This window comes from Lissotriton helveticus, chromosome 1_1 (assembly GCF_964261635.1).
Source record: "Lissotriton helveticus chromosome 1_1, aLisHel1.1, whole genome shotgun sequence".
Taxonomy (NCBI): Eukaryota; Metazoa; Chordata; class Amphibia; order Caudata; family Salamandridae; genus Lissotriton; species Lissotriton helveticus.
Genome location: NC_136057.1, coordinates 854917144 through 854940790, shown reverse-complemented (window position 1 = coordinate 854940790; position 23647 = coordinate 854917144). Strand labels below are relative to the sequence as shown.

The window sequence follows — 23647 nt, the reverse complement described above, 5'->3', positions numbered from 1 at the left end:
TCCCAAGTGAAATCTGACAGACACCTCACCATAGCCGACTGAAAGCACCTGTACCCAACTGCTCATCAGAAAATAAAACTCAACATACACACACGTCTGTCTCTCTCTATGTGTGTATCTGTCTCTGTCTGTTTCTGTGTCTTTGCCTGTATGTCTCTTTCTGTGTATCTCTGTCTCTGTGTCATTATCTCTGTCTCTGTGTCTGTCTCTCTCTGTCTATATGTCTCTGTCTATGTGTCTCTATCCTATGTGTCACTGTTTATGTCTCTGTGTATCTGTCTGTGTGTTTGTATCTGTGTGTCTCTGTCTCTGTGTCTCTATCTCTGTCTCTGTGTCAGTCTCTCTCTGTCTATATGTCTCTGTCTATGTGTCTCTATCCTATGTGTCACTGTTTATGTCTCTGTGTATCTGTCTGTGTGTTTGTATCTGTGTGTCTCTGTATGTCTCTGTGTGTCTCAGTCTGTGTGTGTGTCTCTGTCTGTGTGTCTCTGTCTCTCTGTGTGTCTATGTCTCTGTGTTTACGTCTCTCTGTATGCATACACCTCTGTCTCTGTGTGTGCAATTCTGTCTATGTGTGCACATCTCTGTCTTTGTGTGTGTGTCTCTATCTGCATGTGTTCTTTTCTGTGTATGTGTTTCTGTCTCTTTATCTTTCTGTCTATGTATCTCTCTGTCTCTATGCCTCACTGTATCTGTATTTCTCTGTCTCAGTCTCTGTCTTTCTGGTCTGTGTCTCTGTGTGTGTGTCTCTCCGTGGATGTATCACAGAAATTATTGATCAAATGTAATGTACAGCTAATAATAAAAAACTGTCTCTAAAATAATTCAGAAACTATTTACAAATATTTACTTGATTGCAGCAAATATGTATGTCTAATAAAAAAATTATAAAAACACAACATTTGTACTGGACATATTTATGCAACCCTTATGCTTACATTGCTTAAAAACATATACTACACTACATACTAATTAACACAAACAGATACCAATTTTACAACACAACACTATCTACAAATAATACCAGAATACAACTACAAATACACATTATTGCTACCCTAGCTGATGCTACATATAATATTACACCAGCAAATATTCAATGCGAAAGGTGTAATACACATACTTACTCCACAGATACATACACAACAATAGTTAGCTAACACATTCAGTACACAAAACAATAAAAACATCCAGCAAGATATAAACAATGCCAAAACCTCTAACTCTAACTAATGCTCGACCTGTTGCATTGCAAATGCTTGTTTATGGATGGCACTACTCACTTATGAGACTCTGTCACTTGCACCACACAGCCAGTGTTGAAGGGGATGTAGCAGGGTGGGAATATTCCACCCATATTTAGTGAGCAAGCCGCTAATAAAAAAACCTTCCGGGGAGATAGAGCAACAGCACTGAAAGGGGTAGAGGATGTGGTCTAATGGCTAGAGCGGTCGACCTCGAAGCTGGGGAACCAGGTTGGAGTCTCAGCAGAGACACTCAACAACCTGTGATTCTGGGCAAATCACTTAATCTCCCAGTGCCTAAAAAAATGAATGTGTCCATCAGTAACGCAACTGGTGCTCTTGTAAAATGCTCTGATACCTTTGGGTCGAGATCGTACCAGAAAAAAGTGATATTGAGGTTCCCTATGCCTGTGGCGCCTGAGGATATGGTGCTCGGGAAGAGGCCAGATGGGTATCAGTGCAAATCTAATTTCGATTAACATATAATATGGCAATGTTTGGGGTTGGCAAAATTAGCAATAGCGTTTCAAAGTTAAAAGCAAGAATCCCCTTCTTTGAACGAGTGGCATGACTGACTTTTAGCTTGACATGCATGACCATATTCTTAACCAGGCACTGTTATGTGCTGGATTGAGGCCATAACATAGGTTTGCCGTTTCAGAGGCAAAAATCCTTCGTGCCACAAAGACAGGCAGCCCCTTTCACCCACTTAAAGCCCTCCATTCACAATAATGAGCAACAGAGTCTGTCCCTTATCTGACGTGTGCTCTGGGTGTAGAAGATGGTCCATCCTAAATACATCATCTCCATGTCCAACAGTGACTAACCTACGTCACAACAAATTCTTAGAAACAGATCCTTAAGCTCTTGGGATTTTCCCTAGCACAGGATTATTGATTTCTCTAAGAACTCTTTAAATATTCATGAACCACTATTCCCTAAGGGTTTATTCCTGATGTCTTCCTCTGACCGACTTTACCTCAATACTAACATTCCAAGGCACCTATCAGGTATAATTATACCTCCCTTTGCCCAAGCAAACCAGAGGAGACTGAGACTTTCATGCAAACACTCTGACCTAAGATGCTGCAACCTGGGGTGTCCAGCTCGAGATCAGGATGAAGTACCACTAAGGAAATTGGGGTTAGACTAAATCCTAGGGGTATTCTTGACTCTCTAAGACCTACACACATGCTAGGTACATCTAGTTAGGCATCATAGGGGTATAGGCTTTATCTTAATGCATTTTGTATTTCATGTATGTGTTCATTACTGTTGCAAAATGGTAGGACTATACAATGCCTTTTTATTTAACTGCACTGCTGGCCATATTTCTCTGCTACTGTCTCACAGTTGTCGCAGCACATATAACCAGTACTAGAATAACAACTGCAATACATTTTATTGTAAACACACCCGACTGTTTCTTCTATGTACTTCTCTGAGATGAGTGACTGAATGAAAAGTAGTATATTGTTTCCACAATCCTGAGGTATCAGGGTTTTATGTTATGTGGTTGTCTTAAAGAAGTTTCTAGTGGCCTCTGAGCTAGCTGGTACACAGTAATTAAGTTTAATATACACGATAGGGGCATATTGACCTCAGTCCTATGCCAAGCCTATAGTGTATGTTATTCCAATGCGCAGAACCCTTCAGGGAAATAGGAACTACACTACAGCACATTCTCTTTTGGATGAGACACGGAAGCTGACATGTGACTGTATGCCTCCTGAATGCTGCATGTCAACCTTGATGGAAGGAAATGGGGTAGTTGTCAAAGCACACAGGGCTGGGGACATTCAGGGGCGTGAACCAGGACATAGGTGAAGTGAAGCCAGAGAAAAAACAGGGAAACTTCCTTGTATAGGTGACCATCACACAGTGAGAGGTCCATATATGGAAGGTGGGTACTCCTTGCGCACAAGGTTCCTCTGTTCATTAATAATGCCTTGAATTCAATTAAAAAACATTTTTTTAAACATGCATGTAGAAGTTGCCCATTTTTGCCACTATGATGGAATGTGCTTAATATTTTCAGTAATATAGGTAGAATTTCCACTGAGTATTAATACAAATATGTACATGGATAGATTTTCATAGGCACCATAAAATGTTAAGGGTTAATACATCAAAACATGAACCAAGAAACAAAACTTACTCCCAGAAGATTAATCTTCCTCCTTTATAGGAATCATCTAAAATAGGGCCAATGCCACCTTTAATAGTCACAGTCCTTGCAATGATAGCTGCAAATCCAGCAATCAAAAATCCTATTTGGAACACGTCAGTCCAGATTACTGCATTTAGACCCCCCTGTTGGAAATAAATTGCAGCTATTACGCAACACGAATTTTCGCATCTAAAGCAAAAGCCATGAAAGATAAAAGTGAAACCATCTGGGCAACTTATGAAATATGACTACTTCCAAAAATAAACAAGCATTTACAATGCAATAGGTCTCGCAGCATTAAAGTTTGAGCTATTGGCATTGTGTATGACAATGCGTTGCATAAAATGTTTAGCAAACTTTGAATTAGTGAGCAGTGAGAGTGTGTGCAAGAGTATGCTGTTGCTCACAGCTGTTATTATTCACACAGCTCTGATGATGCACCTCACGCACAGGGCTGATGCAGTTATTATTCACACAGCTCTGATGATGCACCTCAGGCACGGGCTGACGCAGTTACAGCTCTTATGATGCATCTCAGGCAGGTGCTCACAGCTGTTATTATTCATACAGCTCTGATGATGCACCTCAGGCACAAGGCTGACGCAGTTATTATTCACACAGCTCTGATGATGGACCTCAGGCACAGGGCTGACGCTGTTATTATTCACACAGCTCTGATGATGCACCTTAGGTACGGGCTCACAGCTGTTATTATTCACACAGCTCTGATGATGCACCTCACGCACGGGGCTGACGCAGTTATTATTCACACAGATCTGATGATGCATCTCAGGCACGGGCTCACAGCTGTTATTATTCACACAGCTCTGATGATGCACCTCAGCACGAGGCTGACGCAGTTATTATTCACACAGCTCTGATGATGCACCTCAGCACGGGGCTGACGCAGTTATTATTCACACAGCTCTGATGATGCACCTCAGCACGGGGCTGACGCAGTTATTATTCACACAGCTCTGATGATGCACCTCAGGCACGGGGCTCGCACCTGTTATTATTCACACAGCTCTTATGATGCACCTCAGGCACAGGGCTGACACAGGTATTATTCACACAGCTCTGATGATGGACCTCAGCACGGGGCTCACAGCTGTTATTATTCACACAGCTCTGATGATGCACCTCAGGCATGGGCTCACAGCTGTTATTATTCACACAGCTCTGATGATGCACCTCACGCACGGGGCTGACGCAGTTATTATTCACACAGCTCTGATGATGCATCTCAGGCACGGGCTCACAGCTGTTATTATTCACACAGCTCTGATGATGCACCTCAGCACGAGGCTGACGCAGTTATTATTCACACAGCTCTGATGATGCACCTCAGCACAGGGCTGACGCAGTTATTATTCACACAGCTCTGATGATGCACCTCAGCACGGGGCTGACGCTGTTATTATTCACACTGCTCTGACGATGCACCTTAGGTACGGGCTCACAGCTGTTATTATTCACACAGCTCTGATGATGCACCTCACGCACGGGGCTGACGCAGTTATTATTCACACAGCTCTGATGATGCATCTCAGGCACGGGCTCACAGCTGTTATTATTCACACAGCTCTGATGATGCACCTCAGCACGAGGCTGACGCAGTTATTATTCACACAGCTTTGATGATGCACCTCAGCACGGGGCTGACGCAGTTATTATTCACACAGCTCTGATGAGGCTCCTCAGCACGGGGCTGCCGGCAGTTATTATTCACACAGCTCTGATGATGCACCTCAGGCACGGGGCTCACACCTGTTATTATTCACACAGCTCTTATGATGCACCTCAGGAACAGGGCTGACGCAGTTATTATTCACACAGCTCTGATGATGGATCTCAGCACGGGGCTCACAGCTGTTATTATTCACACAGCTCTGATGATGCACCTCAGGCATGGGCTCACAGCTGTTATTATTCACACAGCTCTGATGATGCACCTCACGCACGGGGCTGACGCAGTTATTATTCACACAGCTCTGATGATGCACCTCAGGCACGGGGCTGATGCTGTTATTATTCAGCACAGTAACAGCAGCAGCCGGTGTAGATAAGCATGGTAGGGCGGGGGTGATGTCGAAAGACCACGGAATAGGGAAAATTAAATAAATAAATCCTATTCCATCGTCTCTCAACATCCGCCCCACCCCACTGCACTTACCTGCACCGGCTGCTGCTCCACAGTAAGATGACTTGCTACACTGCACTGCGTGACAAAATGCTGCAGTGATGATTCTCTATGCCCCACTCACAGGCACCTTGTCCTTGACATGCCCTCCACCCATCACTATTCCCTCCTTTACATCCATATTGTCCAGCCTCATAAATGTCACTCTCTTCGCCCTTCCATAGCTCATCCCCCTTCAAGGTGAATTATTTTAAAGAAGCCATCTTCCTGATCAGGCCCATGGTTGGTGATAAGCTGTCACTTTTCCCGCTGACGTATGGCAGGCAGCGTGGACCTAGTGACTATCTGAGGAATTCAAGATGGACAGCGCCTGCGAAGGGGGAAGGTGGCGAGGGGTTTCGGGAACGCTGTGACTTAAGGGCCACCGCTGGGAGCACTAGTAGTAACAGCTGTATTTTGATGTCATTGTGCCCAAATACTGTAATATCTGGATGTGTGATTCACAAAATATTGATCTTATAAAAGCATCACAAATTATATACCAATGGACTGGTTCCCAATTGCAGTCTAGTTGGGGGACAGGTCGGTAGGGAAGTAGAAAGCAATAGCACGCATGGAAAGCGGGCCTCAGCCCCCCTACCCTTCGCCCCTCACGAATTCCAGATGGCGGAAACCACTTTCCGATACCTCGGGATGCACATCTACAGGGAGGCTGACATGATGATAGCCGGCAACCTTGGGAGGGCCATCAGAACTCTGAAATCGCAAACTCAATTCTGGCTAACACTGCCCCTCTCAATAGCCGGCAGAGCGGCAATCTCTGTGATGGTGATGCTCCCCGTCTCATCTACCACTTCACCAATCTGCCGTTCTTGATCCCAGCAGCGATATTTAAGACCCTTGACACACTACTCACTGAACTTATATGGGGACACGGCCGCAGACGCATAGGCCTCGCCAAGCTGCAGCTCCCCTCCGACTCCGGTGGAATGGGCCTACCGGACTTTAGGGCTTACAACTATGCGTGTCAGCTACAGTGGCTGGCCTACTGGGTGGCGGGTCGCAATCTTCATGAGATCAATGTGTCGGAGGATGACCATGCAAAAGGGAGAGTACACACATTACCTTTACCCAGCTCGGATTTACCGAGAGGCGCCCGCCACTCCTCAGGCTGGCGATAACATACTGGCGGAAGGCATTGAAATACACGTCCCCCAAGACGTCTTATGCCCCCACGATCCCACTCTTGGGTATCCCGCTGGGCTCGGGAGCACTTACGACAAACACACTGGTGCCCTGGCACGACGCAGGAGTGTCTCACGTGGGTGACCTGTTTGCAGAAGGGCACCTATTATCCTTTGAGGACTTTAGAGCCACATATGGCGTTCCCAGGGGCTCATTCCTTCTACATGCTGGCCTTCGCCATTATATAACACACAAGTGGTCACCTGAGGGCCAAGAACCTGTTACAAACCCTCTAATAACAATGCACTACCTCATGGGCACAGGCGGCCATCTGACCAAATGGCTCACTGCTAGCATCAAAATGGGGAGGGCACTCACACTGTCGCCACTCCGGGCGGCATGGGATGAAGATATCGGTAGGCCTCTGCGGGACAAAGAGTGGGAGCGTATCCTTCAGTTTCCCAAAAAGGTAGCTAGGAACCCCAAGTTCAAGTTTATACAATTGATGTTGCTACATAGAGCCTACCTGACCCCACACCGCATACACGTGATGTTCCCTGACACGAATAGAAACTGCCCCCGATGTGACGCTGACGACGCATCACTAATACACATGCTATGGCAATGCCCTAAGTTGGGGTATTACTGGACCACGGTCCATGACTCGCTTGAGAGGGCTGGTATTCTGTCCCGGTCACCTACACTAGCACATACACTGTTAGGGCTGGGACCACCAACACGCACTAGAACCGTGACGTCACGCTTTACAGACTTGACCCTGTTAATAGCGAAGCGTGCCATCACGATGCGGTGGAAGTCACCCAAACCTCCCAACCCTGAATTATGAAATGCAGAGGTAATACGGTGGGGTAAGGCAGAAGGCGCAGCACTGCAGCGAGAGGAACACAGAGGTCTCCGGAAAACTCAGATCTCGCTGGATTGGTTTGCCATGATGGGAACGTTTGAAGCTGGGGATGACAGTGACGATGGGGATACACATGACTCGCCACTCGCGAGATAGATGCGTCCTGATCTAGTCCTTCATGCACCGTCGCTGACTGTGGTGCACTGTGATGGGGTACGGGGAATCCCGAACCATCGACCATACTACCTCAAACTACCTGTGTGTGTAGATAACGTTGCCTGTTGCAGTGTCATGGGTGACCCAGTTGCAAACACTACGGATATCTCAAAAATACTGGAACAACATGTATTAAAATCTCTGTCCATGTATTTGGAGGATCACCATCTACTTCATGAACGACTGGCAGGTTTTCGAGCCCATCACAGCACCGAGTTGGTGATGCTCTCGGTGCTTGATGAATTGAGAGGCTTGGCTGACGGTAAGAAACCGAGCGCCCTGATTTTATTAGACCTTTCAGCGGCGTTCGATACCGTCAGCCATGCCCTGCTTCTGGAGAGACTGAGTGACTTTGGGATCAAAGGCTTGGCGCTCAGGTGGTTGCAATCCTTCCTTTTGGGAAGGACCCAAAGGATACAACTTGGGGATGAAATCTCTGAGGTGGGGACTCTAGAATGTGGGGTGCCTCAGGGCTCGGCCCTGTCCCCACTTCTATTCAATCTCTACCTGCAACCTCTGATTGCTTCCCTGGCGGGCATGGGCTGTACAGTATTTAATTATGCGGACGACACACAGCTGTTGCTGAGTGTCGATAACACCAACACCGCACAACTCCAAGCCCAGAACATCTTGAGGTACACTGTTCAATGGATGACGGAAAATCTTTTGAAAATTAATCCAGATAAGACCGAGGTACTGGTGATTCCATCTGCCACCTCACCATGGTGTGACCTCTACTGGCCTGCGGAGTTAGGCCCGGCTCCAAAACCTAGTCTGAATGTAAAGAGCCTGGGGATCAAGCTAGATAGTGACCTATCAATGGTTAGTCAGATCTCTTCAGTGGTTGGAAGCTGCACCAACATCATTCGACAGCTACGGAAGCTAGCCCCCGTTCTCTCTCAATCGATGATGCGCTCCATCGTAGCGGCCACGGTGATCTCGAGGTTAGATTACGGGAATGCCCTTTATCTTGGCCTGCCAAAAACTTTAACAAACAGGCTACAGGTCGTCATGAATGATGCTGCACGTCTCATCTTCAGGCTACCAAGACGATCTAAAGCATCCCCACTGTTAAAGAGTCTGCACTGGCTCCCCATCAAAGAGCGTGTGGAATTTAAGAATCTGTGCACAGCTCATAAGGCAATATATGGTCTGGCTCCCGCCTATATCAAAGATCGCTTGGCGGTGTACAGCCCAATGAGAGCTCTTAGATCTTCAGACTCTCAGTTATTGGTCTGTCCTCGGTACAAACTGGTAACCAAGGGAGGGAGAGCCTTCTTTGTGTTAGTTCCTCAGCTATGGAACACACTACCTGAGCCGCTGCGCAGGGAAGGGAATCTCCTACGGTTTAGAAAGATGTTAAAAACACTGCTGTTTAGAAGATCTATGAGTGCGATTTAAGCTAGTGGATGCCTTTTTGTAACTGCCAAGTTGTTGTTCTACCATCGATTTCCGAGCGCCTAGAGACCTGCAGGTGAATGGGCGCGATACAAATCAAAAAATAACAATAACAATAACAATATGTGCATATTGAGAGAGTGTCGGGAGGGTTTCTCGTGGGTGGAGGGAGGGTTCGGGAACGACTTGGGTTTGTTCAGTTGACATGGTTATAGAAAACAACAAAACATAAAATCAGTGATACTATGTATTTATATGTTCTGGGCAAGCACATGCATGTACCACCCTGATTACTACTGCGCTCGAATATATATGTAACTGCTCTACTTACTATGCTAATAAACAGATTTCAAAAAAAAAAAAAAAGAAAGCGGGCCTCAGTGCAGTGTCACGGTGAGGAGACGCTACAATGTGCTAAAATAACAAGCTTTGAGAAAACCAATAATTATGCCTTTTGTTTTGCCTAGTGAAAAGGTTTTCTCAGACTTCCCTAACTCCATTCCCGATTTGGGAACCAAAATCAGCTCTGCCGAAAATTGTTGAAAACAGATCCATAGTTTTAGTGTGTTTAGGGAACAAGCCAGACTGTATGCATGTCGGAGCTGAAGGCACCCCTACAAAGAACATTTTAGAAAAGCGGTCCCCAACAGTCCATTTTACTGCAAAAAATATTGGCTGGGAGGCAAAGAATGTAGCGGTAGTTCTGAAAAGGAACTAATGAAATATTCTAACACTTTGGAGCCTGCCAGGGTTCTCCAAAAAAGAAAATCATGTTAAATAATGTATCAAATACAAAATAAATAGATTCATAGTAGGCAAATATATGTGGCACCGGGAATGCAGTGCCTACTTTACACAGTCTACCTCAGAGCAGGAAAGCCATACAAACTCCTCAGCTGGGAGGAATAACAATTTTAAATTCTGTGAGGACGCCATGCCCATCACATTTCCTCTGCCTGTTAATTCCATAACAACTCTTTTTGCTGCTAATAGAACGATATTAAATATTCCCAGCCTGCTAGTAGTGCCCCTCAAGTATGATAGCGCTCTCCTGAAAAGGGCAGCCTGGCACTGATGACCTTGATGGTCAGAAAGGTCGGTGATGCTAGTTTTGACTACACAGCTCACTCTGTCTAATTGCTGCTCAGGGTTCCAGGGTTGTTTCTTGGACTGATGCAGGTTTCTAGTAATACAACCTCAGGCTTGAAATATTATAGCTATACATGATATCACCAGTACTGACATTATGTCAGATTCCCGGCTGCCACAGCATATGGCCATGCTAGCATGTGCATTGCCCTGGCATGTAAAACATGACAACCATGCCACAAACCACATTATGGTTGTTTGGAAAGCAGCAGCGGCATACAAGAAAACACCTTTCCCTGGAATACATACAGCCCCATTGTGGTGGCAGAACCAACAATGATTAACAAATTGAACCACCGTTACCATGCCAAAAATCAAACTATCCAGTAAGAAAAGGACCCCTGAAGGCCAGGCTTCCACCTTGTCCTAGTTTGTAAAGCACCCTAGACAATCATGCCAGAACCCGCATTACCCACACATGCACAGCAACGTGGCATTCCAGAACCAATGTTACTTTACCCTCGAATTTAAAGCCCAATTTCATTGCAAATACCATTGCCACCAAGCTACGCACCCCAACTGCCCTAGGCTTTCCTCATTCCGCTCTGCTCACCCTCCCATCAGAGGAGCCCGGGCTGCACTCAGTGCTCGGCCTCAGGCTTGGGGCTGCACGCACGTGGACCGAGGGTCTCTCCACCCACAGGAGCCCTACGTGTGAGCTGCTCGGTATACTGCTGCAGCGACAGACGCAAGTATGTACTCTTTGTAACCTCTGTGGTAATTGTGTGTTCGCTCCTCCAGGAAGGCTGGCTGGGCCCCTGCTCCAACGTCCCACTCCCGTCACCAAGGGATAAAACATTCTACACGCACACACGCACCTCCGCTGCTGTGGCACCTTGTGGCCTCACAGTTGGGTCAAATTACCAATCAGGCTAGACTGAACTATAATCCCACGGCGGGAAGTCAGTCTGCACAGTAAGGATCCCCAAAAAAAACCAAGTCAAAACGAAACCTAAGAGCCGCGCACGTGAGCTTCTACCATAGACAGCTCACGTCACGCGGCTCTTAGGTTTCGGTTTCCAAGGCGCATGGCAGAGTCGGATTCCGACGAGCGCGACCCAATCCCAAGGCGCGCGTTAGAATCCGACTCTGCCATGCTTCTTAACGGTGCGCGCGGCCACCTCTTGTCTCCACTCGTTAGGTCTCGGCTAGAAGCTGAAACAATCGCTATAGTTCTCTGGCGAGAACGCGCCTCGCGCGCTTCTAGCCGTGACCTAAGCGCTTCTAGCGAGACCTAAAAAAGTACTCTGATTAGATACATAATAGAATATACAGCTACACAATTACTTATTATATCAAGAGGTGACAATGTTTTACACAACTCAAACCCCTGATTTAAAGTTAGGTGGTAGAAAGTAGAGAGGGAGCCTTCTAACTAACCAGGTCATTTCATTCAACTGTGTCCATATTGCACAACATTCCTTGGGGCACAGAGGGCATTTGCACCCGCTTTTTGCATTGCAAGGGCAATTTAATTATGCAAACAGGGTCTTACACCTTTGTGCTGCCCCTTCAGTAACATGGAACCAAAAGTGCAAAATGTGAACTGGGCAGTCACAAGTGGGCTTTTTTATTTTGCATAGGTAATGGCTCTTTGCAAATAATAGGAACGTCTTTTGTGCCCACGCCATATTACAATATGGGCACAAGGGCATATAACCTATTGGGTGGTATACATGTTCGTGAAACATATGAGGTGGTGGTGCACAGTCTGCCCACCCTGAGTATGTACATTAGGTGAGAGTAATAGGTTCCAAGGACACCCCTAAGTATCCTCAAACAAGCAGATGCAGTCCCAGTCTGCTGGCTTATTTACAAGCCCCTTGCGCCACTGGTGCTTCACTTTTTTATATTGGAAAAAGTGAAGTACCGGCAGCACAAGGGGCTTGTAAACAAAGTCCCTGCATGTGTCTGCAGGGGTATTCCTGCTCCTCTTAAAGCCTGTGCTGGGAACAGTACATTTGTTCTGTAATCAGGCACATTGTAATAGCCAATGCTGGGTGCACCGAGTTAAGGCTATACCTGAACTCAAACAGCTACAATGGGCCCAATATGCAATTATGTGCTTGACTGGTGGGTGAGCATCAGCTGCATCAGATAAAGCAGGGGTTGGTTTGTTTTAGGCCCTGCATGTGTCCTTCCTAAAACCACCTTAACCGTCTGTGCTGGTTATCTGCAAAGTAACTTTGCTGGCAGGTGAAACCGTAACTTGCTTGCTTGCTTTTGGTAGTTTCCAGTAAGATAGGTTAGGAGTACTGCGACTATCCAGCTCGCCATAAGTCTGGAAAATATTGTGAACTGAAAAAAGTTGTGAATCTACACACACACATGCTATAGATGTGCAGACTTTGTTGTGACTTGGGCACGTATATAATGACAAAACCAAATACAGGAGAACTGGGAGGGGCAAAGGGAACAGGCAAAGACCCAAGATGGGGTATTTAAACCATAACAAGTCGGAAAAGTGAATGTGTAAAAAAAACAGAGGGTATCATTTATGGGTTTTTTTGCTGTAAGGCAGCGCAGGAGGCCTTGTTGCTGTGCTGCCTTAGGGCAAAAGAAAAGGGCTGGAATGTGCTGTATCAATTAGATACATCACATTCCTGACCTCTTCCCCGGCGCATAATGGGCTGCCGTGCACCAACGCAGGCACCTTTGCACCATGGTACAAGGGTGCCTGCATTAAGGAGATGATTATTTCTGAGCAGGAAGGGAAACCTTACTGCAGAAAAACAATCACAAGAAGCTTTTTACTCTTTCTATGACTGCAGCAGAATGGAGTCAAGCTATCCTGGCTGATGAGGGGTGAAACCCTGAAACCGGTCCCAGGATGCTTGTTTCCAGTCCAGGGAGGACCTGGCCTGGCAGTTCGGGCTCGACTGTTCCCATTGAGCGCAGGGTCAAGACTGATTTGCATATGGCTGGGTTCAAACTGGAATGGCACGGGGAGCAAAGAAATTATGGATTTAGGCTCAGATCTCTTTACAGGGGTGAATGTATGACATTGTTCTGCATTCTGTCCATCGATTGTTCTTTTTCCATTTGTACCCTGAGTGGGACGGGTATGCCCAGACATAGGTCCCATGCTCTCCATGCCACAGGAATCTAGCTATCCTGGCTGATGAGGGGTGAAACCCTGAAACCGGTCCTAGGATGCTTGTTATCAGTTCAGGGAGGACCTAGTAGTTCGAGCAGGACTGTTCCCATTGGGTGCAGGGTCAAGACTGATTTGCAGAAGGCTGGGTTCAAACTGGAATGTCATGGGGAGCAAAAATATGATGGGTTTAGGCCAAGATCTCTGCACTCAGGTGAATGTATGACATTGTTCTGCATTCTCTGAAGTCACCAGAGTGGGAAGGGTATGCCCAGAAGGGGGTCCCATGCTCTCCATGCCACTGGAGTCAAGCTATCCTGGTTGATGAGGGATCGAACCCTGAAACCAGTCCTAGGATGCTTGTTTCCAGTCCAGGAAACCTGGCCTGGCAGTTCGGGATGGACTGTTCCCATTGGGCGCAGGGTCAAGACTTATTGCATATGGCTGGGTTTAAACTGGAATGGCATGGGGAGCAAAAAAACGATGAATTTAGGCCCAGATCTCTGTACTGGGGTGAATGTATGACATTGTTCTACAATCTGTCCATCAATTTTTCTTTTTGCAGCAGAATGCAGTTCACATAGATAGAGGAAAAAGAGGAGAAATAAAGATATTTCTCCTTGTTGTGCCTCCCTTACGCCTCCCTTGGGGAGGCGTATGTTTTTGGCACTACCTCAGACTTACGATTTCTCATAAATCTGGGGCAGTGTTAAAAAGCCATAGATGTTGCTGGGAACGCCCCTAGCAACACCTATGGAACACTCCTTTTATGCAGTTTTCTGTGTGAAAAGGACGTATATTTAAAAAGCCATGAAAAGCCACGTAACGTTTCTTTACGTGGCCTTATAAATATGCCAGCGGCACATTGTGCCATCGGACCGTCAAAAAGTGATGTTCCAGTGGCGCAATAGTGCTGATAGGTCCTCCTAAATGAACCCCAGAGAGTCTATTGGTTATAAACTTTCAAAGAGGCAATTTTCATATGATCTGAGATTATTGGAAAAAGGCTTGAGCTACCCATCAGGAAATGGGGTGAGTATAGTGGCTCTTGAAATAGATTTATTTCATTTACCTATAATGTTACAAATTGGAGATGACTTTGCTTGTAGTGAGAAATGGTTCAATAATACTGCTATTTTCAATTAAATGATCTCAACTTCTAGTGCAATATCGCAGAGAGATTTTGAAGGTGTGGTTACTTTAGTTCATTTACTTCTAGCTCTGAAGCACTAAAACTGAGTTAGGGCCAGATGTAGATTTTGGCGGACCGGCTACTCCATCACAACAGTGGCAGGTACGCTGTCTGCCGAACTATAAATTCCATAGGATATTATGGGTTTTATATTTAAGCAAAAGTAATATCATCGCCATTGTGACGAATAACCCGTCTGCCGAAATCAAAATCAGACCCTCAGTCATTAAATTAAGAGTCAATTTAATGATAGGTTCCCTTACAGCGGTTAAATTAAAGTGAAACTTTATTCCCTCTAAGGGTGACTTTTGCTTAAGAGAAGATTTTAAAAAGAGAGTTATTTCAGAGATCGAATTGATATTGAGAAACACTACAGGTTCATGTAGTTGAGAAAAGAAGTTTAGTTATAAACAAAAGGAAATTATTTTGAACTTATCTGCTGACATAGATTGAAATGTAATGATCTTAAACATATATGATGATGCATGAAGCTTATGAACATCTCAGTGATCATGAAACTTAATTTCAATAACCAAAACGCTCCACTCGTATTGATTTAGGACAAAAGATGTGTCATCTAGAACCTCTGTTAGAATTATAACTTTTGAGTAAAGAAGAATTTGACTCCCTTGTGAATTAGAAATCAAGAATGGCATCTTTCTAATTGCTTTCCAATACTCACAAGTAAGGGCTCACTCCGGGAAGGCCTATCGTTCCTGGCATGGGCAATTTGAGAAACTGTCCATTTTTATGGATGCCTTTATTTTGTCTTATGTCACATGTTTATCATCTCACTTGAAAGATCCTCTATTTTTATTAAACAATTGAATGCCATACGCTGAGAACCAGACATGAGGCTGGTAATCATGAAGGTGGCTGCATTATACTCATGATGATGGTATCAAGGCACGGGACTCTTTTCTAAAGAAAAGATCTGCTTGTTCCACCAGTATTCCAGAACGTTATTATCTGTGATCCAATTTGTTATGTTACAAAAATATTTTGTTTTTAATAAGGTATTATTTTAAAAGATCAGTACAGTTGTACTGTGATGTTTGCTCAATCACTGACAAATGTTACCGCAGGTTAGTGGGACAAAACCATGAGTGGCAAAATAGGAACCAAGATTATGTAAAATATGTATTACATGGTTGTGCCATATAGATGATATAGTTTTGATTTGGAATGGTACGGAAATTCTCTTGGAAAAGTTGCCTGACTATTTGCATGACAATCCCCAAAACATTAGGTGGAGCATAATCAAATGTAGAGAAAAAGTGCCACTGTTAGATGCAGCTGCTGTGCTATCAAATGTGAATGTTGAAACATATATCTATAGAAAACAGAGACCATCCATTTCTATTTAACATGCCCTGGCCAGCCACGCAATGACACTGATTTTGAATATAAAGTATTTTGAGGAATTTGGGAGAGCAACAAGAAATTGTAGCTTGCAGAACAAATTTATTGGGGATACAAAATCAATGACCAAGAGATTTGTACAACGGGATACAAATCTCAAAAGTTAAAATCCTCTCTGAATCAAGTAAAATCCCTCAGTTGGGAGGATTTATTATTTTGGAGTGGAAAGTTGATTTTTAGTGATGATGCAGGGATTAGAAAACATCTCGTAATTTAATATAACAGTGACCATCAAGATATAATGAAATTAATAACAAAAATTAGTACTTTCTGATTCAATACAAAATTATAATTTTTAAGAAATTACTTAACCTGAAGCCAAATTTTAGCCAGATATTTTCAAGTTCCAATACAACCAGCAAGACCGTACGTTCCTCTGCAAAATGTGTTTTGAGGAAGCTGACATTTTTATGAAAAATGTACCTGTTACATCCTTTCATTCTCTCATTTCTTTTTTCCCCTCTGCTACACCTTTTCTCCCTGCCCTTCCTTTAATGGTACATTCCAAACCCTACGGGGGAACGTGGATTCTCCAGAATGTGGCTGGGAGCTCAAGATAGAATGTGGAGTGAGGAGACGATTTAAACCAAGTGACTGGCGGTTTGGGAAACACCTTAGCCGGTAAATCCACTTACCTCACCTTCTGGTCTCCGTGTGGATTTCTCTTCATTTGGTGACGACTGGGATCGCTGCGCAGGGGGCAGCTGTGTTTCCCACCCCGGTTTCTTCGTCTTCGCCAGTCCAACCTGCTGGTTTTCTGCCAGCCGTCTCGGCTGCTGGTTCTGAACCTTGGTGGTGCATCGCTTCCTCTGGTGAAGCTCCTTTCATCGCTCCTGCTCATTTCTCCGCGTGGGTCTCCATTACGCTGGACTGCTTCACGACGAGAAATACTTATTCTCCGCCTTGGCTGATTTCACCGCTGCTTTCCTATCATGCTGTGGTGATCCTTCACGTGGAGGGCTGGCTAGGAAGTGCTTCGTGCTCGCTTCACTTTGCTGTGGCGTTGCTGCTCACGCTCGCACCCTCTTCTTCCTGTTTGCTGGGAAGTAGCATTTCGGAGATTCCCGCTCTCAGACTCCTCCCTCGTCAGCTTCCTTTTCTCGTCATTTCCCTTCAGCACTTCACCTCATCGATGGACCAGCTTCCAATTTTCTGCTCCACGCCTCAAACAGTGCCTCAAGCGTTTCTTCAGATTTTGTTCCCCCGTTTGGTGCTTTGCTGCAGCGGTGAGATTCCCACTCCTGTTTCAGTTTTCTTCTTGGGGGTTTAAAATTTCTTCACGCCTCTGAAGTAATATGCATATCCCGCCCTCTGGTTGAGTCCACTATTCTCTTAATTGTACGATATTTTGCCGTACACTGACAGGCTCAGCTTCCTACTGCCTGCAGCTTTCTTTCAGAGGAATTTTCTTTTGACTATCCTGCGCTCCAATTTGTGATCCTCACGCTGACAGGCTCAGCTTTCTACTATCCCTGGGCAAAGCACTACGCTATGCTTGTGTAGTTTGCGAAGTTTGCGCAACTTCGCACTACACGAACTGCACGTAGCCCAGTGCAAACATGCATAGCGTAGGGTAGCGTAGTGCAGTGGTCATTTTTAGCTTGCTCGCGGTCCTCAACGTCAAGATGGCGACCGCGAGCAAGCAAAATGACATCCTTGCGAGACTTTTTCCTTGTTCGCGATCAGCAATATCAATTTGCCGATCGCGGGCATGGAAAATAAACCTCCCGGCGAGAGTCTCAACGCGGGGAGGTCAGGTTTCTCATTGCGAGTGGTCGCGCATGCTCGCGACCGCTCGCTATGAGAAACTACCAGTCCGCGTTGAGAAAGCTGCAGCTCGAGTAAAAATCTACTCGAGCGGCAGAAAAGTACAGCTTGCGCTGTGCAAGACGCCGTTTTCAATGATTGCACAGTGCCGGATGCTTGTCCGCACTGTGCAATCATTGAAAACGACATCTTGCACAGTGCGAACATGCTACTACGCAGTTCGCGTAGTGCTACGCTTAGCCTGCGTAGTGCGATGTGCACTTCGCGTAGCTACGAGTTGCGCTACTTCGCAAACTTTGCACACCCCTACTTTCTACTGCCTGCAGACATGTTCTAGGGGCGTTCTTCCCATTTTTTTCCACATGTTTTCCTCATACACTTATTGGTTCTGCTTTCATTTGCCAGCAGATGTGTTTCACTCACTCTGACTGTCACAGCTTTTTATATTCTGATGTGTTTCACTCACACTGACTGACAGAGTCTCTATAATTTTTTACCTGCAAGACTATTTGACCTCCCCTGACTCCAGTTCCTTCTTTATCTTCACCTTCAGATTCATCTCACCATTGCCTGCAGTTTTCTCCCTGTCGCTAACAGACACAGCATTTCAGGAATTTCACCATGATTTTTTTCACTGGATTTGTACTGTCTCGCATCAACACTAGTAGTCTTTCTACTGCTTTTCATTACTGTTTTTTCTGTTTCCGTTTGGCTCATTCTCATACCAGTTTCTTGGCTGAGGCATGTCTGTAACAAACATAAGTCAACCCCCGCCCTTCCTAAATGAAGAGGGTGGGATAGATGGGTAAAGTTACTCCATTCTTATTTAATTGCTAAGGGGGGAAAGTTTTCGTCAGTAAGAAAGCAGTACATTTTGTTACATAATTTAGGCATCCAAGGTAGAAAGGTTTATGAAGATCTAGCTGATGGTACCACCACTTTAAGGAAATTGGGTACTGATCCAGCGGCCTATAGGAAATATGTCATAAGCAACGCTACCTAACTCTATAACCTATTACATTAAACACTACTCTAACTCATGGACCCATTAATCAAATATGACATATTTTGACCTACTGAATCAGGTGGCCAAATTAAACTTATATACAACTTATTTACAATTTATATACAACCGCGGTAAAAGACAACATCATTTGAATAAATCCTAACTATTTAAATGACCACCATGGCGATGGCATCTAGCTAATTGTAACTCACACTTCTGAATAACCAAGACCAGCTTGTTTCCAAAAGTAAGATTTTATTAACTAATTTTATAAATGTAATTTTATTAGAATCATAGTAAGCATATTTGAAAACATTATAGGAAATTACAGTTTCAAGCAAGAAATTTAATTTTTAGCAAGTCTTTATGGGTTCTTACGTGCTCCAAGCAAAGTCCGTCAGCACGACACCCTCATCTGAAAGTTGAAAAGCAGCAGCCAGCACTAACCATAGGGCACGGGTTTTTTATACCTTTCTACGCTAGCTAATCTAAGTAAAGGAAAATTTTCTGCAAAAGTCGATGTCCCATTGGTCCGAAAGTGACAAGTGACATGTCACCCCATATTTCAAAACTTCCATTCTGTCATATTCTTTGAGACCATTGTCTTTATTGTACGTGTTCCAAAGCTTCCTTAGTTTGCAACAAATTTGAACAAGAGTTCTCACTGGTTTCATTTCACTTCCTCGGATGCCAAGTTATCAAATGTTCTTTCTGCCGGTTTCTGACCTTGGCCACGTCCGACAAAAATAATGACAGCACTTCTTCATTGTTAAGGGAATGTAACTTTCATGGAAAACTTTAGGGTGGACATCGTGCTTCAGGCAGAAATTGAATTCATCTTTTAGCAAACTCGAGCAAACTAGGCCCAAAAGCAGGCAACTTATTTTTCTAGTATAAAACAAACACAAGAAAAGTATTAATGAAAGAAATATTATTTTATTCTGTTTCCACCCTTCATTTACTAATTAATTAACCCACCCTATTCGTCTAGTGTTACCTAGCAAGAAGCAAACAAATAAAGCAGCATTTTATATCTACCAGTCTTCAAAAATCCATGAAATCTTATATGCACCTATAATAGTAGAAATAACATCACATAGACAAGGAAAGCAAAACAAGCGCATACCACTTTTAAATCTGCTGCCGTTAGTAATGACAAAAGTGAAAACGACAAAATTAATTTATTATTTTTGCACAAACAAAAGATGCAACAATAATGCACGTTTATGAGCACACATGTTAATATCCCCATGTGTAAAGTTTAATCTAAGTTGAGTTAGCATAACACATTACAAATCATTATTTTATTAATTCATATTATGGAAGTGTGACTTCACGAGTTTAAACAAAATTTTATTTTTTATCTCGCTTCATCAACTCCCTCATCTGGTGATTAACAAATCACCACACCACAACCCAAAATTTTGGAAAATTTAGACTACTTGGAAAATGATCCAAATTCATTTGAGTTAGTATTTCTAGAAATTTGTTTCTGCAAAATCCTTGCAATTGTCATACTGTGCTCTGTGTAATTCTTGTAACTCAATCTCCCTTTCTTCTTCTTTTTTAATTTTATAAATTCTTCTCTTTTCTTTCATTTGTTTCTTTCTCTTATGCAACAAACAACCAATTTTCGTCAGAACAAATATGAATATTATCACAATCAAAGGTGCCAAAATCTTGCCAAGAACTGAACTTCCAATATCATGGAACCAGTTTTTTATAGTTTGAAATCTCTTTGAAAGTTTTTCTGAAAAATCTTCTTCTTCCAATGGAATTATCTCTGAATGCATTTCAGTAATGTTCTTAATATACATTTCAATGTTCTTACTCTCATCGGGAATGTAAGTGCAACAATGTTGCACATGTAAAATGCCGCAGACTCCTCCCTCTTTTGCGAGGAGTATGTCTAAAGCAAGGCGATCTTGAATCACCATAGATCTGATTGCAATGACCTCAACATTCACTAATTGGAAACGATCAGCTGTGTCTGTTGACAATCTGTCAACAATTGTGGATAATTTTCTGATTCTCCCTGCATTCAGGGTTATACCTACTAAAGGTATCACTGCTTCAAAAATATCTCCCAAAATATCTGTAAAAGTTTCTCTTTTAGCCCTATTTACATAATTATTAATTTTGAACAATCCTTCTGTATTTCTATCAACATGAAAGATTTTAGGGAAAACAATTCCAACATAACAAGTCCCATACCAGTGGTCAGGAAGGTTGTAGTAAGCTTTGTCACCACAAACAAAATAAATCCCAGGGAAAATTGGATCTTTTCCACCTTTAAATCCCCAACCTCCCAAAATCTGATATGTATCTTCACAATTGCTTGCACCCACAAAGTAATTATCAAAAAGTGTATTGTCCCTTCTAATGCAAAGCTTACCACTAATTGGTTTGTCTATGTGAATTGCAGCGTTATCAAGTGTTTTACAATTTAACCTTTCATCCTCTTTTTGCCAGAACCTAGATTTAGTCTGCTTGACTATTTCATTTCTCTTGTAAATTGCTCTCCTCTCCTCAACTAGGTTCAAAAATGTCTTTCCTTCAACACTTAATTTGCAGGTTAGATTGTTTTTGTAAGCATACTCATATGTGAGTTCATTAGTAACAAGGAAAAATTCCCTCATCTGTTTAGCCTTTTTATGCTTATTCAAAGTACCCTCAATTTTTAAGTTAGCAAAAATGTCATCATAATTCGAATAATAATATTCTAAGCGTCCAGTTTGATAGCACAGACTAGCTAACACACTGCATGTCACACCATATGTAAGAGGAAGCATATTGTATGTCACTCCCTCAGAAACAGAAGCAGGTAATTTAACACAAACATAGCAATCTTTAGCATCCATTACCTTGACATATTCGCTCAAAAGCCTTGTAAATGTATTGCTTGAGAAATCACTAATAGATTTGTCCTGATGAATGTTAGGTTGATGATCAATAACTTTGCCTATTACACTATGTTTATTTTGACTAACTGAAGCTTTACTTGTCATGTTTACTTTATGAAAATCTTTGTTAATTTCAAAAGGAATAACAACAGCTAAAATTAACCAGAGCAGAATCAAAATGAGCACACACACCAGAGTCATCCTACAGCATCTCTTAAAAATGGAACACCTTGAAGTACTCTGTTCCATGACGTAAGGCATCTTTTATTGACTTTGTCTTAAAGGAAAACAAAAAATTCTTTTAAAAATGATTTAATTAATTAATTATTATTTACACCCCCCTTTTTAAAAGAATTTTTTTTTTTACAAACCCTAACAGTGTTTCTTCGACCTTATGTCACAAACAATTTTTCTCAGCTAAACAAATTTTCTTCGACCTTATGTCACCTAACAAGATTTCTTCGGCCTTTTGCCAAAATTAAAAACCCAAAAATCCTAATTAAAATCTCTATACTTCAATCATTGTCACTAATCTCTTCAATTTCTTCTTCTTCTTGACTGCTATCATAAATATCAATAACAGGTGGAATCACTAGATAAGACCACTCAGGAGATTTATATTTTTGATTTGGCTTTATAATCCTCCTTGTCTTTCTTGTCACTACTTCAATTTTTCTTCCAACTCCAACTTCCTTTTCACAATCCTTTTGACTACTTATTTCTTCCACCTGCTCCTTTGGTTTTTTTTATTAATCTGACTCTCAATCTTCCACCTGGCCAAAAATCTGTTTTTCTCAAGAATTTTCTTTTTGGTTCAGAAACATTTACTTCTGACTTCCAGGATCTTTTCTTCGCACTTCTATTTTCACCATCTACGTCACTTTCTCCAGAATCATAGTCTGAAACTTCAATGATTGACTCAGGAATTTTTCTATTCGGCAGTTTCACTCTGTCAGGAACTATGCTTTGTCTTCCATCACTGGTACTCGGTAATTCGTCCTCTTCCTCTTCTTCAATTACCTCCAACTTCCCAGTTTCTGGTTTTCCGTTCCTTACTTCAGAGCTTGATTTCTGCTTTTCGATACTCTCCTGGTCAGAAATTTCAATTGGTTCAGCTTCTCTGTCTTCAATAGAATTTACTCCATTTATCTTCTTAACTGAATCCTCAGTTGTCTTCCCTTTTAATAGATTCTCTTCTTCTCCAGAATCTATTTCAATAATTTCCAAGTCTTTTCTTTTCAACTCTTCATTCACAGGTACATGTTCCAGATGTCGACCTCCCTGTCGATCTTCAGAATCTGGATTTGTTTCACTTTCTACTTCGGAATCAGAATCTTCCGTAGTATCACTCTCATCATCAGAATTTTCAGGAGTAGGCACTGGAATAGTATGACTAGGATGGATCCACCTTTTCAATCCTCTGCACTTTACTGCATTTGTAGTGACCAGAATAATTTGTCTAGGTTTCTGCCACCTAGGAACCAGACAATTTCTTCTTCGATGTACTTTTGTTCTGACCCAATCACCAGGTTTCAAATCATGTGTCTGAACTTTCTCATTTGATTGTGCTTCAGTTCCCACCCGTTTAGACACAGAAGTTACTATATCAGATAACCTCTTACAGTAATCCAAAATAGCACTGTCATTTATACTTAACAATTTGCCTACAGGTACAAAAGCTTGTCTCATGACTCTTCCCATGAGAATTTCATGAGGGCTCAAACCTGTCTTTTTATCAGGTGTACTTCTTAATGACATTAAGACAAGTGGAAGAGCATCAGTCCACTTTACACCAGTTTCTAGACACATTTTTCCAATTCTGTTTTTTATTGTCCCATTAATCTGTTCCACCACCCCAGATGCCTCTGGTCTGTATGCACAGTGTATCTTCTG

The 23647-nt window shown here is 43.1% G+C and overlaps 1 protein-coding gene across 1 annotated transcript in view; it reads right to left on the bottom strand.

Moving 5' to 3' along the window:
- Window positions 1-23647, bottom strand: part of LOC144763009 (sodium-coupled monocarboxylate transporter 1-like) — a 797300-nt gene that overhangs the window by 470002 nt on the left and 303651 nt on the right. Inside the window, exon 5 of the mRNA XM_078648324.1 lies at window positions 3403-3557. Within this exon, the coding sequence (XP_078504450.1) occupies window positions 3403-3557 (155 nt within the window). The remainder of the gene's footprint in view (window positions 1-3402; window positions 3558-23647) is intronic.